General features: G+C 38.9%; 3 protein-coding genes across 4 annotated transcripts; 1 reads left to right on the top strand and 2 right to left on the bottom strand.

Annotated features, from left to right (window-relative positions):
• The first annotated feature begins 255 nt into the window (after nucleotides 1-255).
• taf8 (TAF8 RNA polymerase II, TATA box binding protein (TBP)-associated factor) lies at nucleotides 256-5,724 on the top strand. Its single transcript, XM_004560300.5, has 8 exons — nucleotides 256-417; nucleotides 2,180-2,339; nucleotides 2,625-2,723; nucleotides 2,809-2,871; nucleotides 2,977-3,101; nucleotides 3,215-3,362; nucleotides 3,474-3,616; nucleotides 5,258-5,724. The coding sequence occupies exons 1-8, from the start codon at nucleotides 370-372 to the stop codon at nucleotides 5,396-5,398; spliced, it is 927 nt and encodes a 308-aa protein (XP_004560357.1). The 5' UTR covers nucleotides 256-369; the 3' UTR covers nucleotides 5,399-5,724.
• A 26-nt stretch (nucleotides 5,725-5,750) lies between these two features.
• Nucleotides 5,751-10,169, bottom strand: LOC101478142 (ciliary microtubule-associated protein 3). 2 transcript variants are annotated; one of them, XM_004560299.3, is made up of 5 exons: nucleotides 9,766-10,052; nucleotides 8,345-8,443; nucleotides 6,398-6,531; nucleotides 6,201-6,318; nucleotides 5,751-5,922 (listed from the first exon to the last, which is right to left on the bottom strand). In XM_004560299.3, exons 1-5 carry the CDS (start codon nucleotides 9,913-9,915, stop codon nucleotides 5,857-5,859), a joined length of 567 nt encoding a protein of 188 aa, XP_004560356.1. In that variant the 5' UTR covers nucleotides 9,916-10,052; the 3' UTR covers nucleotides 5,751-5,856. The 2 variants fall into 2 exon arrangements, with proteins under 2 accessions (XP_004560356.1, XP_076734176.1); XM_076878061.1 differs by lacking the exon at nucleotides 8,345-8,443 and having other exon boundaries at nucleotides 9,766-10,169.
• A 243-nt stretch (nucleotides 10,170-10,412) lies between these two features.
• LOC101477871 (V-type proton ATPase subunit S1) lies at nucleotides 10,413-16,073 on the bottom strand. Its single transcript, XM_004560298.5, has 10 exons — nucleotides 15,892-16,073; nucleotides 14,791-14,911; nucleotides 13,891-13,965; nucleotides 13,604-13,797; nucleotides 13,473-13,510; nucleotides 13,248-13,333; nucleotides 12,924-13,150; nucleotides 12,766-12,801; nucleotides 11,470-11,707; nucleotides 10,413-11,362 (listed from the first exon to the last, which is right to left on the bottom strand). Exons 1-10 carry the CDS (start codon nucleotides 16,008-16,010, stop codon nucleotides 11,150-11,152), a joined length of 1,347 nt encoding a protein of 448 aa, XP_004560355.1. The 5' UTR covers nucleotides 16,011-16,073; the 3' UTR covers nucleotides 10,413-11,149.
• Between the last annotated feature and the right edge of the window lie 1,072 nt (nucleotides 16,074-17,145).

Genomic DNA, 17,145 nt, shown 5'->3' on the forward strand with positions numbered 1-17,145 from the left:
ACTGATCTTTTAATCTCATTTTTCTTCATTTAATGCAATAATTTTAGAACTATGACTGGAAAATATATTTTAAAAAGTATCACAAATACCCTTTTCCAAGTACTTATTTTGTATTACAAATAACTAAAAGCCTGTTATATTAATTTTACAGCAGAGGATTTTCACAAATTAGAAGCAAGTTGAAGCAGGTGTAATTTTACAGATGAACACTCGGGGGCGACAGACAAACAACGTGTGTGATACGATCGTGATACGGCGGAAATAACGTCATACAGTCGTGCCGTGTTTACCAACGGCGGCTAAACGGTGTTCGGAGAGATACAAATATAAATCTGCTCAAAACAACGAGGAGATTTCCAATAACTGCAGATGGCGGATCCTGCGGTGGCGTCGGGAGGCCCTCTGAATGCGGGAGCGGTAAGAAATGTTTTTTGGGTCACGGAGAGGAGGCGGATGTAGCATGTAGAGCCGGATTCACGGTGCATGGCTAACAGTCAGACTGCACTGAAGTCCTAATTCGATTTAACAACTTTAAATAAATATGATTTAGTCCGGTGAAAGCTTGAAATACGTTTTTATAGACTATAAGGTGGGTTAACTTTATCTATGTCAGTGCTTACCCTGTCTGAATAAATGTTTGTGTCCTTACAGTGACAGGAAGAGGTACGTTTCACATGTTCTTTAGTCTTAACATATGGGCACATCCTCATCTAAATTACAGGTGTGAACAAATAGAGTCTATACCAATATCACAAACACTAAATTTAGGGAGAATGAAGGGTTTAGCAACACTTCTTGTATTTTTCATTGATATTTGGGGTAGACCAACAAACCGTTCGAGCGGTTCCCATCTGTCTGCTAACTACAAGGGATGGCTATTAATAATATTTTAGACAAGGTCAGTTTATTTATGTAGCACCTTTATTATTAATAATAAAGTGGCACAACCATTCAGTACGGTTTAGTTTTATTTATATAGTGCCAATTCACAGCAACCCCCCCCCCCCCCCCCCCCCCCCCCCCCCCTTAAGGCGCTCTATATTATAGACAAAAAACCCTACACTAATACAAAGAAATCCAACAGTCAGACCACCCCTAGGCAGCTTTAATGTTTGTCTGTTTTGTTTGGCCTATAAAGTATAAATCGTGCCTATTTGGATCTAAAAATGCTGGCGGAAAAAAAACGAAAATTCAAAAAAATGTTTGATCTTTGTTGAAATCCCTGACGTTTACATGAGCTAACCATGCCACTACGTCTGGATTCAAAATGTTGAGGACAGTCCAGTTTGTTTGTTTGTTGTTTTTTTCCCCAATAAATACAGCAGCAGATTTTAAACGTGTTTTCTGTCCACATGGTTGGGGAAGGTTCAGTGAGCATTTGCAGTATGTGTTATCACTTTGACTCAGAACTGTTGCAGGGTCTCCAGTGTAATCAATGGAGTGAGCGTTGCAGTTTGGAGCTGCTTTAGTACCTCAGGGACAATGCAGCTTGCTGCAGTGGCAAAAATTAAATCTCTCAATTACACAAATATATCTTACAGAAACATGTCCACCATCCTAAGCTCACTAAGAGCTGGATGATGAATTAGAACAATACATTTTAATATTAACATAAAATTAATCATTATAGAATTGATTCAGATAAACAAAACGTCTTTTTAAATCACCCAGAGCCCAAATATTCTCCCACTTTCACCACCGGCACTGGGAATGTTTAATATGTCTGTTCAGTAAGGACTCTTGAGAAATGTTTGTGAAATGTAGAAAATATGACGATTTTGTAGGTTTAATGGCTCCTTGCCACTATATTTGTTAAAATTCACATTTATTTCTAACATTATAGTAATAGCCCTCATAACCGTAGTGTATGTGCACATTGTTGGCATATTGGTGTGCCCACCAAGCAAAGGGAATAGCATACACTGTGTGGTAAATTTGCAGGGCTTGGCTCATTACTCTCTGTTTGTTTTACTTCAAATTACAAAAGCTAATGTCCATGTGCCCCTTAGCTGTAAGTCAATTAAAGATTCTGGAACCATGTGTCTGTTTATTTAGCCTTTTAAAGAATCCTTTAGTCCCAAGTGTGTTGTGACTATAGTGAGATATTTTTCTCATAAAGACAACAGCATATCTATGTATTTCTGTTGTATACCCTTATTCACATTTATTTTACTTCCAGCGAGGAAGTGCTGGTAAAGCAACTTCTAGCCCTGCAGAAAACTACCTCCTGGCACGCCGTCGCACTCTGCAGGTCGTTGTCAGCGCCCTGTTGACTGAGAGTGGCTTCGAGAGTGCGGAGAAGGCAGCTGTGGAAACCCTAACTGAGATGTTGCAGAGCTGTATGTATGATTTTTAAGTGTACACCATCCACTGGGAAAGCTGTAAATCTTTAAGTGCCACTTTTACAATATATATCTGAACACCAGTGCAAGTACACCTCACTTTATTTAACCTACTTTCTTAAATAAACACCAATGGGAATAATTTTGGTTGAAGTTGGTGAAAAAAAGCTGAGAAACTGACATAACTGAGCCCCTGTAGACTATTTTCAGAGCAGACGTTTCTTGAATTTGCAGTTGGTTGTTGATTCATGTTTACAGAACTGATTTTTTCTCTGTTTTTAGATATTACTGAAATAGGTCGATGTGCCAAAGCATACTGTGAACACACAGCCAGGAGCGTCCCGACACTGTCAGACACAGTGGTCACGCTTATTGAAATGGGTAAGACCTCCTATAACACATATGGATTAAACGTTGCTAAGGGAACACAATACTGATTCGATTTATTCTGCTTGTGTCATTAAAGGTTTCAATGTTGATACTTTGCCCATATATGCTAAAAGATCACAAAGGATGGTCATAACTGCCCGTAAGTAGGAACTCAGCTCTCCATTATTAGTATTAAAATGAATGACTTGAGACCTTTTGATCCAGTGGTTTTAGATGTGAAAAATGTTTTGTTTTTTAATTTCAGCTCCAGTGACAAATGCTCCTGTGACTCCCAAAGCGCTGTCAGCTGGACAGAAGCGCACACATCCAGCCCACATCCCCAGCCACTTCCCAGAATTCCCCGACCCTCACACGTATATCAAAACACCTGTGAGTCAGAACTTTTCCACTTCATCATGGAGATCCCTAGAAAGCTGGATTGTGTATTATAGAAGTAGAACTGTGCTAAAAAGTAAGCCACTTAAGAGTTTTTCTTCCTGTAGACTTTCAGAGAACCCGTGTCAGACTACCAAGTGGTGAGAGAGAAAGCAGCAACTCAGAGGAGAGACGTGGAACGAGCACTTACACGCTTCATTGCCAAGACTGGAGAAACTCAAAGCCTATTCAAAGATGACATCACTACCTTCCCATGTGAGTGATTCTCAGTAAGCTGATCTTTATTTAAAGCCAGATTATGTCTTGTGATTACTGAATGAAGCATGCTGCATTTTCACGAGTTCTGCTTCCTGTGATTGTCATCAGTAATTGCAGCGCAGCCGAGCACCATCCCATATCTCAGTGCCCTCCTGCCCTCAGAGCTGGAACTGCAGGCTCTGGAGGAGACGGACTCCTCTGAGCAGGATGACCAGACTGATGGCGAGAACACAGCAGGAAACGCCATTACTGTAAGTCTCCATGTCCGGGACCTGGTGTGCCATAGATATATATAGTATATATGGTATAAACAGAAATTGTAAAGCAAATTAATATCTTCTTGGGATATTTCACAAAATCCTGAATCTTTGTTAAATTAAAATTGTATCACACATTGAAATTTTAAGGAACAGAAAAAAAAATTGCTGCTGCTGGCAGGCGTACAGAATCATCTGATCTCTAAATGTTTGTGGATCTTCTCTTACTGTTACTGTAGTGACAGGGAAAGATCTGTTGCAGATTAGCCTGAACAAATTTAAGTGAGAATCTGATCTATTTCATTACCGTGATAACAGAACTTCAGGGTCATTTTTTTCAGTATTAAGCTCCATTAGTTGCACAGGGTTATCAGATTTTCAGAGAGAATATTGGTCTCAGTACAGATGCTCAAGTATATTAGCAAACACGTGGGAGAAGTTTCTCAGAAAACCAGTAGATTTTCTTAGGAACTGAAAGCTACTCAAGCCTTCCATAAACTTTAATAATGGAGCTTTTGTGAACATTTATTTGAGCTCATTTCGAAGTAAAAAGAGGCTTTATGAAACTGAAGTCATAGTGCATTTCCATGTTCTGGTTGAGTTCTGTTGCCATCAAGACATCACACAATTTAAAGTAATTGTTTTAAAATGGGAGAGTTTTGTTTATGCTGAAAATGTATACTTGAAAGTTGATATCATCCTCATATTTACCCTTTAAATTGGACCTATAATGCTTCTTGTTTATTTTCTACCCTGTCTGTTATAATGGTGGATGCTCATATTAAAGAAGTTTCAAACAAAGATTCAGCACAGGTGATCTGTGAGCCAAAAGCCTGAGCTTTTTCGCTCACAGGGTCTTGGCTCTGTATGATGGTGAGAGAGATGTAAGAGTGGATATCCTTAACAGAGCACATAGCTCTGGCTGTGAGCACAGAAGCCCCAGCCATCTGCAGTTTGTTTAGGAGGTGCTGCCAAATTTAAGGTGGCTGGATTTTTCTGGGGATTGACTTGCTTGAATTTAGGGGGGCATACAAAGAGTCCAGTAAAAGATTAATAAGGATTATTTTGAATGTTGTGCATAACAGCCCCCCTTTAAATGTGAAAATACAGCCAAGGAACAGCTCAGCTTAACAGAGTGACTAGAAATGGGATGAATTAGCTAGCAGCTAAAATATTAAAATAAAGCTAATGCACTTCTGAAGCTAGGAAACGTGCTTCATTCATTTAATACATACCAAAAAATTAAACAAACAAGTAATGTTTCATGCTCTAATTACTTATCATTAGTATCCTGGTTAATGCTGGAAATCAAACTTTCATTACTTTGATTTCAATGAATTCATAATTGTGTAAATTACTTTCAGTGTGTTGATAGGGTACCCGTGTGTCCATATTGCAATCATTATGTTCAGCTAAGCTAATCACATCTAAAGTGGCATTTATACATCTGCATGAAGCCCACACCCAGAGCTACATCATAACAGGTTGCATCCAACCCTAACTTAACTCTGATTCAAGTTTTCTATTTACCATGTAGTTATACGTTGGTACCTATGCCAACAGTTAGCAAGAAGTTTCCCAGAATGCCCTTCAAATATACCACTGCTAATATTGTTTTACATTTCCATCATTCAGGATGATCCAGGAGCTGACAAAGAGAATTCCATGCTTCCTCCCAGCGGCGTAGTTCCATCCACCAAGGCTAGTGAGGACAATGTAATCGACAATCCGTACCTCCGGCCGGTCAAGAAACCCAAAGTAAGGAGGAAGAAATGAGAAGGGACGAAACTTAAAGAAACAGACTCATATCTGCTCCAGTCTTTGGTGCTTACAACAGTCCAGTCAGTGATTCCCTGCACAGGGGAAGTGGCCCGGGGTTGAAACCTGCTGCGTGAGCTGAGACCAGCGACTGCTTTGCCTCAGCAGCGGGACCAGTACTGCAGACTGACTTCCACAGAAGATGGCTTTTTTTTGTTGTTGTGTTAAGTGTCACCTTTTCAGCTGTTTAAAAATCTGTCCTACATTATTTTGTAAGCAACATCTTTATGTAACATACAGGTCACATAGGAATTCTGTCATTTTGTAATTAAAGGAAATTAAGTTTCTTTTAAAAAAGAAAAAAAAACCCTTACATGTTCATATTTTGTTTATATTTTAAGGGGAAAGACAAAAAACAAACAACATCTTCTTGCTTCGCCAGTGTCATGATAGGTTTCCATGTAAGACCTTCAGGGTTAATAGTACAAACTCAGGTAGGCCACTCTGTTCCTCTGTTTAAGGTACTCCTTTTCACTGGCAAGCTGTGGGAGGAAAATAAAATATGTATATCACTATTTTTTTGGTGCAGCAACATGTAGTTTTGTACAGGTATAGGTGACGAGCACACCTAATATTACACCAAATTAAAGGCTAACAGTTTATCTGAGTAATCGTGCATAGAATCAGCACATCTACAGAGAGACAACATTTCTGATACTAGAGAGATATCTGTGGTCTTTATGTATAAGCTGGCTGTGCCTTTTAAGTTTTTGTAACAGCAAAATTAAGGCCATGAAATTTCTCAACTTGCTTCGCTCACCTTCACCCTGAGTGACTTCTTGCCTATTTGAGGCAGGCTGGACCAGTCTGGTCTCCCAAAGCACATGGGCCAGCTCACTTTCCTGTTTGTCACTCTGTCGTGGGCATACGTCCCAGGGCTGTGTCACAAAATAACATCTGTCAGCTCAGTTTAGCACCGTAACATTTCTGCCACGTGTCAGTTTCTCTGTGTCTCACCCTGGACTCCTCTCAGATGTACATGGTGTGGTTTTGAACCTCTGTGCTTTTGAGCTGAAAGCTATTTTGCCAGGAGGAGAGACCCTAGAACCACTTTGATCCTGCTGGTACTGCCACGGTGAAGGGGTCACTGCCTGGTGATCAGAAGGATTATAAAGATCTTGTATTAAGCATTACATATTAAAAAGCCAGTAGCAGGTTTATACTTGCACAGAAAATGTTTTGACAACCCCCCCAACAAGTAGAATACAGCAACTTCTAACTATGTGACTTAATTTGGTTTTAATTTCACCAGATAGCTGACAGAGTAATGAAGATTTATTGCCAATACTGTAAGCAGACCAGTCATGCTAATGTAAACAGTCATAGAGCAAAGGCCCATTAAGAACCAGGAAAAGATTTCATTTTCACATCAACAACTTTATATTAAGTGAAGGGCCACTTTTATTCTTTCATACCCCACAACTTTAGCTAACTTTAACTGTGTAAAAAAAGATGAAAATTGCAAGCATAAAATACTTCCATGATAAAATTCCCAGCTTTACAGTATTTTTTAAGCATGTTTACATCCTGGAACTCATCTGAATCACTGAACCTCTTGTGTCCTCTCAGTCCTTTTCGAAGCATTTGAAAAAAAACCATAAAACATGGTTTGTCCAACATGTTTATACTTAATTTTAGGTGAGCAAAGTTCCAGTCTTCTGTTAGTCTGTTACTTAACACTAATTACAAAGTATATGTCTTTGCAAAGCACCTGTCCTGTCTGTTTGCTAATGACAGTTGATAAATTAGTACTCTACTCACTCATCCTAATTATCAATGGTGTAAAATTTGGATGAAGTCCTCTTATGAGGCCTTGAGCTGGGCATTTTTGCCACCTTGGTGTTTTCATATCAGATGTGATAACCGAGGAGTGGATTTAACTGTAAAACCACAAACTCATCACAAATTGAACTTAAGCTCTTTTCTGACTCTTGGAATGATCTTATTTTGAAAAACTGACTTAATCTTCTGTTCAATATAATCAGAAACTAGTGCACGAGTTCCCAAAGTTAACAGGAACGTGTTTACTAAGGATGCAGAGCAAGGTGGCCAAAGGCCAATTTCTATCCAACTGGAAGTCCTTTTCCAGCCACAGAGGTCAGACCTGGAAGCTCCCTCCATCTTTTATACATTCTATCGTCCTAGTATCATTTTTGCCTCAAAAACCCCCAATATATTTAAAAATTACAATACCATGATAACAACTAAAAAACCTTTAAGAAACCGCTGGGCAATATGAAGATGTCCTAAGATAGTCACTTCATGGCAACATGGAAATAAATGTAGAGGTTTGGGCTAAACTGTCGTAATATATCAAAATCTGAACCTTAAAAAAAGACTGAACTCATGAGAGGATTTCCAAAGAAGAAATCAAGGGAGCAGTAGAGTGGCTTTCTCACAGGCTTCTCTTTTTGCAAACCAACTTATGTTTGTAACCACTCCTGCTGGCCTTAGAAATGACACAAATTTCAGACACTTATGCAGTGGAGCTAGTTTCAAGTCCTGGAGGCATTGACCATTGTTAATACAGGCGAAGGCTGTAAGTACAGTGGGGCAAAAAATATTTAGTCAGCCACCGATTGTGCAAGTTCCCCCACCTAAAATGATGACAGAGGTCAGTAATTTGCACCAGAGGTACACTTCAACTGTGAGAGACAGAATGTGAAAAAAAAAAAATCCATGAAGTCACATGGTAGGATTTGTAAAGAATTTATTCGTAAATTACTGACCTCTGTCATCATTTTAGGTGGGGGAACTTGCACAATCGGTGGCTGACTAAATACTTTTTTGCCCCACTGTAGACAGTCCAAGTGGAACGACCCTTACGCTGATATACAGTAAGGCTGTTAATACACTTCTTAATGTGCTCTCAGTATAACAGGAAACTTCTTTGTGTAAACGCACCTTGTTACAAGGCGGAAAGCGCACAGCAGTCCTTGCAGAGAGACTATATCCTTTCTTACTCCCAGGTGTCTTCTGTATGTCATAAAGTATGGTGCCAAACTGTGATAGAAAGGGCAAGTTTATTAATGGAAAATACAAGAGAGAGGTAAAGAGGAGAGTGCAGGCAAGGTGGAGCAGGTTGATTTGTAACAGAAGGAAAGCAGCAAAGTTGAAAGGGCAGGTTTACAACGTGGTAGTGAGACCTGCTACAATGTGTGGTTTGGAGAAGGTGGAAACAAAGTTAAAAGGGGCAAGGCTGAGGTGAGACAGGATGTTGAATGTGAAGCACAAGACAGGAGAAAAACAGGAAGACCACAGAGCAGCTTCATGAATGTAGTAAAGGAGGATATGAGGAGGGTCTGTGTGACAGAAGAGGATATTAATATTGGGTCAGATGGATACTTAAAGGGTGCAGCCGTTAAAGGAAGAGGAAGCAGATGTTAATGAGCAAGGCAAACTATCAACAAACATTTAGAAGCACTACTTTACAAAACAAGTATGTAAATAATTATTCTGAATATACCATTCATTCACCAAAAGTCAGCCGAAAAATCAAACCTCGCAGCTGGCCTGCATCTCAATGCACTTACTGTAGCTGACTTATTTTAAAGCATCACCTAAATTAACTTTAACGGTCACGTGGACATAAAAACTGCATGCATAGAAAGAAAGGGGAAAAAAATGTAAAACAACTTGTGAAAGTACCCAGTGGCGGCCCTAGCCTGTTTGGCGCCCCTAGCCTGTTTGGCGCCCTGGGCGAACACTCCCTCTACCCCCCCCCCCCCCCCACACACAAACAGACAAAACATATTATATATATTGTTTGTTTACTTGCACTGCTGTAACTGGGGCCTCGTCGTCTCGTCTCTCTATATACTGGACTGTAGCGGAGATGACAATAAAGTTTACTTTGACTTCAGCAGCAAGCAGGTGCACCGAGGGCTCTCGCACTCACTTTTCTATAGAATTTCGAAAAAACATCGGTGCAAATTATAAGTCTGTATCATAATGTCTGGTGTTTTCGTGTTTGTTGGTTTGTTTTTATTTTGTTTTATTTTGCGAGTTGGTTATTAGATGCTGCTCCAGCTGGTCAGAGAATCCCCCGCCCTCTCCTCTCTGCGCCGCAAGCAGCAGGCGCACCTCGCAAACGGAGGGCGCCCTTACTCCCAGGAAATGGGCGACAGAAAACCGATCGGTGCCTATGCCATTCCCAATATGCGTTGGCTGACGTCGGGGCAGCATGAGTACGAGCATTTATTTATTTTATTTTTTTTTGCCGATGCCCGTGATGCCGCCCCCCACCACGATGCCGCCCCGGGCAACCGCCCGTATCTAAAACCGCTACTGAAAGTACCCCTTGACTCTTTCTCTCTCACACAAACCTCGTGGTTGTCATAGCTTCCCGGGCCGACATGTGGCGGTCCCTGTTGTGACATTTGGTTTCCCAGCCGGTCTGGCGCGTAATGGAGAGGAAACAGCCTCCTCTCCAGTGAGCTCCCAAAACATACTCTCTGAGCAGGAGCGGTCAGCATCGTTGAAGCAAACGTTTGGTAACGTAACGAAAACCCAAGTAGGAGGAAAAATACTGCTAGCTACTTTCTAGCTGTCCAACACCTCTGACCGTCGTAGCGTTTCTGCTGCTGTAACTATGGCAACCGAGCAGCATATCCTGTTCAACGCTGATTGGTCAACTTTATTAAAGCTCCCACATTTCGATAGGCTTAAATTTACATTATGCGTGGCGGATAGCTTGTATTTATGCTTGATCAAGAGTTGGGAAAACTGCACTCAGTTAATACACATCATTTTTTCATCCCAGCGATTTATGCAAAACATTGAACCTCTCTCGTTTTATGAATTTGCATATCTAAATTTCAAGACGCTTCCCCACTTAAGTAGCGATGCCCATCCTGTCGTACAGAAACATCCGCTTTACCCTGCATTTAGTTTGCAAGTATCTTTCAGCCTGTATATGACCTCAAAATAATGAAATAAAACAACTGCAACTGAGGGGCCCACAACTTCAGAATTACTTAGGAATTTATAGATTTATTTGCAATTAAACAAATCATATTGTACTTCATTGCAAATGCACGTCAATATTTTTTTTTGAAAACAAGGCACTGTTATTAAAATAGCTGATAACCCAGAAGCAAAGGGTAAACCTTAAAGGCAAATGAAGTCCTTTTATACAAATAAATTACTTGCCAAGAAAAATGGCAACACTGATATCCAATGTTAAGCCATGACAAGTGGCCACAGAACTGAATCCAAGGTATGTTATTGGGAAAAACAGCAGCACTACACAACACATCACAAATGATCATTTATATACACAGGCACTTCTTTCATTAACAGTAGTTTTTAAATTACAGTTAGGCCAGTGAAATTAAAATAAAAAATTAAGAACTGAGGTCTGAAACGGTCCTACAGCATTTAGCGATCACATTCGTATTGGCAAGGAAGTCATTCCATGATATGTGTGAAAATTATTTTAGTAAAAATACTAGCTGTATCTGGCACACGCTCTAAAATAATAGTCATTAAAAATACACTCTGGAACCTGTAAAATATGGCAATATGACGTGGAATGTGCCAAAATAACTGTGGAAGGACTCAAAAGAAACATACATTAAAGAAAAAGACCCAAAAACACAAAAGCTAGAAGGCAAAGGGATACTTTCTTTGATCAACAAAGGGGCACTCAAAAACTGAGGAGTGGATGTTCTTACTTTTTTTTTTTTTTTTTTAAAGTAAAAAAGTGATTTACTCTGACTGAGGCACTGAAATTGATGGGCCTTTGGGGTCATCGAACCGATCCATGGTGTTAATCTGCATGATCATGTGCAGACCGTACACTAAAATTAGCAGCGTAAGGAGCACAGTCACCAGTCCCATCCAAATTGCTGGGGTGAAGAAGCTTGCACAGTCACTGGCGTAGGAGAAGTTTGTGCTGTTGGCCAACCCAAAGCCCTGAATCTGTATAAAAAACAGAAAACAATTATTTAAGAAACCCTTCATCAACACACCTCTTCATGCATTGGTGTTTGACTTTAAAATTAGCAAATGCGGCACTATATTTGTACCTGGAAGTCGATAAAATTTAGCCTCCATTGAGATGAATTTGTGTCTGTTGTGTTTGTGTGGAGCAGGATATCTCCGAAGTTGGCGACAGACTGGCAATGAAAGGAATACTCTGCGGGAGCATAGATGTCACGGCTCGCGATGTAAGATGCACTGAGGTTAGCGTACTGCAGCTCAACTGCATCCAGGGAGAACCATTCTCGTGCAGAGACAGAATAGAAACGCTTGCTCATTGAAAAACTGGAGATCAGCAAGAGAAGGATGGTCAGAAAGCGTATCAGTGTAAAAAGCACAATCACTGTTTAACTATTCTTTCCAAAATAGTTGTTCTAAACTCTTACATATCCGTGAAGGATTTTAAAATAAACTGATGCTAGCAGTGATATTAAAAATATAGTATATTACATTACATGGAAATAATATCTCTACTGCAGAGATTGAGAAAGTTATTTTTGCCTTTTTAGAAAACAAGAAAACTTTGTTTTTGAAAAAGAGAACTGTCTTCAAATGGAAGCCGTGATTTCAGGAATTTCAACAAAATACTTCATTTTTTGAAATGCGTTCTTACTAAGAATTAAACAGGAAGATCCCATTTATCACTTAAACATAAATCCACATTAATTTAGCAACCCTATTTATAAAAATGCCTCAAGATGATCATTTTATGAACTCTGTTGTGTGATAAGCTGTAAAAACATTAAATTGCTTAATACTTGCACAAAGGCTTGTCCTCCTAGTTGTGTAAGTTTCTATGTTGAAACTAGACAGAAAATAGTCCTTGAGCTAAAATGTCCATAGTGACAACCCCCACTGCTCACTGCTTCCAAGATGTGTGCAAAATAAAAATAACTAAAATGCATCAGCTACAAACAAAGTGAACCAAATGACCAGCTGTTGACTCCAAGATTTTAAATGTCAGGTAAATGTCATTTTGTGTTTCAATTGTAGAACAAAGTGATCTCTTAGAGAAAGCAAAGCAACAGAACGCCTCATTCATGCCAGCACTGTGCTGCACCCATTAGTACACACTGTCACTCACAAACTTCTTTTTAAACAGGGTGTGGGCAGAAGCAGCAGCGGCTCAGCTAGATTTAAAGCCACACACACTGAAAGAACCGGTTTGGAAAAGCAGGTGTGTAGAGCATGATATCTAAACAGTAAATACAAATACATAGAAATACTATTGCTGTGGTACATTGAGCACAAAATTGAAAAGCACATCCTGGGGACATGTTAGAGTTATTAACTAATTGAAAAGGTACAATATTGAATCTTTAATAAGCAACTTTTTGCCTTACCTTAATCTAAAGCCTGATTGGTAACTAAGCACAAGCCTGAAATGAGAAAAAAATAAAACATGCAACTGATTATTTCTCTTTAAATAACAAAAAAAAAAAAAACCTAAACTCATCACAGGCTGGATATTGCTTTGGGAAATAATGAAAGGCCACTTTACCGTGAGGTACTGCCATTACACAGTGATCCAACAAAGGAAGGTACATCCTGAGCAAGGTCGATCCATGGTGAGCTCGGACTCAGTCTGACAGTGAGATTTTGAGCCCACAGCATTATGCAGGGACCACCAGATACATTAAACATGATGGGAGGCTTAACTTCAGGTCCATCTGCTTGTAGCAAGGACCGACCCACTGGCTGATCAGAAATCGGGGTTTCTGAAATCACCTGCAAAGTTATCAAAATGTTGTTCATTCTCAAAAAATACCCAAACATTGAGAATGTGTTATAATGTGGCACGTTTTGACTAATTTTAAAAACATACTCGTGATGGCTGGAATCCTGTGTATATTGCAGTGTATGGGATGTTTTTTGCTTTCATTGAACTCAGAACTTTTCCAATAATTTCATCTGTTGACAGCAAAATGCATTCAAATTATATACAAATCAAAATATAACATATAATGCTGACTACAATTATACATGTTTGTAATTGTAAATGTCATATACAGTTATAAATGTTTTTAATCCTCAGCACTTAAAAACATACCATTCTCATGTAGGACTTCCTTGCATGACTTCTGTAAGCTACAAAACAATTTAAAAATAATAGACTTTAAGTATTAATTAAAAACAGATAACTGATTATTCAATATAACTTTGAACAAAACAAAATCTCACCTGCTACAATAAGGAAGATTGATGAGCAGGAGGTTGCTGACAGACGTTTTGATAGTCAGATGTGAGAGAGTGTCTGCATCGACGAGCACAGGCGAAACACCGAGCTTCTCCTGCAGCAGAGCTGCCATGTTAAAGGAACCAGACCACTCCAAGGCAGGCAGTGTCACTTTTGAGGTAGAAGACTGCATTGCATCCTGAAAAGGATCAAGTGGGCACAATTATCAGTCTGTTTGTCTAGGAAAAAACTATATTAATTTTGGACTAACATATAGTTTATAAAAACATACCTCAATGTTTTTAAAGGCACTATCCTCCTTATTCCCAAATACGCCACCAAAGACTGTGAAGTCATCTTTGCTTAACTAAATACAAAAAAGGAAATAATTCTTGAATTCAGGAAGACTTTAATAACTAAAACATTTACCAGTCCCATTAACTCACGAGCAATTAATTTAGCAGCTAAATTGACTGAATGCCATTCATAATCAGACATTATTTTAACGGAATTCTTTTTTAATGGCTCAGTTTGTATTTATCATTCTTAAAAAAAAATACAGCCTGTACAAATTACATTAATTTGGACAATTATTATCTCCTACTTCTTTCATTTTCTTTGTTTCAGTAATACTAGGAAAAACTACATTTCAAATCTTAATGTCTGTTTGAGTGACTTGTTGTGTGTATGCATGACAGTATGCTAGTGTGCCAAAATATGAGTGAACTGGCGGCTCCACGATACCTCAATTGACAACAAACTGGAATGAAATCATTGTCACGTTCATACTTTTCACGCAAGCTACATCTAAAGGAATATCTTGTTTGTGCTTGTGTAGTTGATTAAAAGTCATAGAGGATTTACAATGACAATTTCATGACGATTACAGTCACGATTAAAAATATCACATGGGAAAATATAAATATATGGCTCAGTCACAACACTGAGTGTTCACCACCACCACAAAAAAGACCCAATGTATCACAGAGGAACAGAGAAATGGGAAGTGATGCCAAAACTCACTGTCACACCACACTGTTGCAGTGTCACATGGGAATGCAGTACAACTACCCCATTTTGCACAACTTGCATATAAAATGACTAGCTTTCAAATCAACAAATGGTGAACAATTTAGTGACATAAACATATTCATTACAGGGCCAGAATCTAGTTTATGTGTCAGGTACTGACCTTGTCCTGCAAGAACAGCAGCACGGTGTGGGAGCCAGAGCTGAAGGCAGAGGTGAGGTAGGCACTCAGCTGCTCATAAGATGCTATATGACCAGCTGTAGGTGAGGCCAGTGGTGGCAAGCTAAACATAAAGAAAAAAAAAATAAAGATGAATTGTGATATTAAGTGGTTCAGTTGCACTGACACATTTTTTGAAAATGCTGAAAATCCCAGCGGCTTTTATTATGGCTTTATGTACTTCATTTTTAAAAGAGACCCATTAGTCAATCAAATGAATCCTTTGAGTAGGCCCAAACAAACCTGTGTTTCCTGTAAAGCTGGCACATATATAAGAAATGTCTAAATAACAACAACAAAAATAAAAATAACGAATCGGATATTCATCCTATCATCAAAGAAAACTATTTTGGTATATCAACCTTGCTTTGTCCTCCTGCTTAACACACCACCTCATACAGTAGTATACTTCCACATTTTAAACTCCTGTGTGCATCATCATAAGGAAGTGCAGTACCCTAGCAAAAGTCACTGTCTGTAGTGTAAATGTGTTTGATGTTACAGCTTACTTTGCTTTTTGCAGATGAAGATCAACAACAACAGAATAAACATATCTACTAGTGCTAAAGAGCGTCAGGTTAGGGGTTAAATCAGGGAGACTCGTTACTTCTATGGGTTATTTCAAAATTAAGAAATAAAAGGATGGCCATTATGAACAAATTGTAACAAAACGCACAAGCAAATCTCTACAATTTATGTGTAAATACTCCTCTATATATTTAGCATCTAGACTTTAAACGATTGGTGTTTGCTAGGTTTGCTGTAAATTTAAGTTAATTTGTAAATTTGTGTAGTAACCTGTAAATTGTAAATGCTATAAATCTTTTTCTGTCATTTAATGGTCGGGAATTGCACAGCTACAAGCATTTCACCCCCATGTCATACTGTGTATGGTTGTGTGTGTGTGTGACAAATAAAATTTGAATTTGAATAGGTTGGGCAGCAAAGTAGCTAGAAGAGTTAGCATTCGAGTTAGCATACAAGATAACTTTGCCGGTAGTTAAAGTGAGTTTTGCTGAATAAGTAAGAAAAACTAAATATTACCGTTCACTGGACCACATAAGAAAAGGCACTTGAGACGTGGCGCTCCCCAAGGCGAAAAAAGGGGCGAAAAGTAGAATATAAAGACCCATTAACCGAGTGGAGCTCCTCGAACCTGCCATTTTCGTTTAGACTTTTCCGTAACTCTATGCTCACGTGACCCACACCACCTGACAGTCATGTGCTGAAGAGATGACTTCCTGCTTGTTTCATTCAGCCCGAACAGCCCGCAGCAGCTGCTGACACCAATGACACACTACAGCTTTGCTCTCAGTTGAGCATTTCCAGGAGAGAAACCGCTACAGTACCACCAGCTGACCACATTGCTTAGCAGAACAATTGATTCTTTAAAGTATGGTGTGCGTGTGTTTGTGTGTGCATGTGTGTGCGTTTAAACAAATACGGCAGTCTTCCATTATTACTTCATTTATATTCATATTTTCTTTTTTTCACACTTTCATTTAGGGCGTAGACTAATTATCCAAGATACTCTTAAGCGTTTAAGAGTTAAAGTGTTAAATTCCCTCTTTGTTTCATGTCCTAACAATTACAAATAAGTAATTGAGTAAATAATAAATAGATAAATAAATCAGTCTAAACATTTATTTAATTGAAAAGCCACTCCTCAAAAAAATAAAAAAACAACAACAACAATCCAACAACCCTCTATGAGCAAACACTTGGTGTCAATGGGAAGGAAAAACTCCCTTTAAACAGGAAGAAATCTCCAAGAGAACCAGGCTCAGAGAGGGGCAGCCATGTGCTGCAATGGGTTGGTGTGATGGGAGAAAGCCAGGACAAAAGATTCATTGTGGAAGAGAGCCAGAGATGAATAATTACTAATAATTAAATAAACAGTAGCCTAATAACAGTTATGTTAATGCTGTAGTTACTTATCATTTTACCTGTCCCAAAAAGCATAATTATGCTAACATCTTACTGCTGAACTCCTATGTGATATTATCAAATGTAAGGCATATATAAACCTCAACATCACGGTAACATAAAAAGGACAATATATTAATCATTCAGTGATCATGACTGCATAATTAACTCTGTATAACAAATACTTTTACTTTAGCTACTTGGGACTGTAGGTAGCGTTTCACAGCCAAAACAGACTACTTAAATAGGAATGTGACATTTACTTAAAAAAGAGGCCTAAATGCTTGTTTAGCCACTTTGCAGAAAGGTTATCCAAATCTTTTGCAGCACTGCTTTTCTTGTAACACCGTCTTTATTGGGAGACAGGGCTGC

The sequence above is a fragment of the Maylandia zebra genome, linkage group LG20 (assembly GCF_041146795.1).
Source record: "Maylandia zebra isolate NMK-2024a linkage group LG20, Mzebra_GT3a, whole genome shotgun sequence".
In the NCBI taxonomy this organism is placed as follows: domain Eukaryota; kingdom Metazoa; phylum Chordata; class Actinopteri; order Cichliformes; family Cichlidae; genus Maylandia; species Maylandia zebra.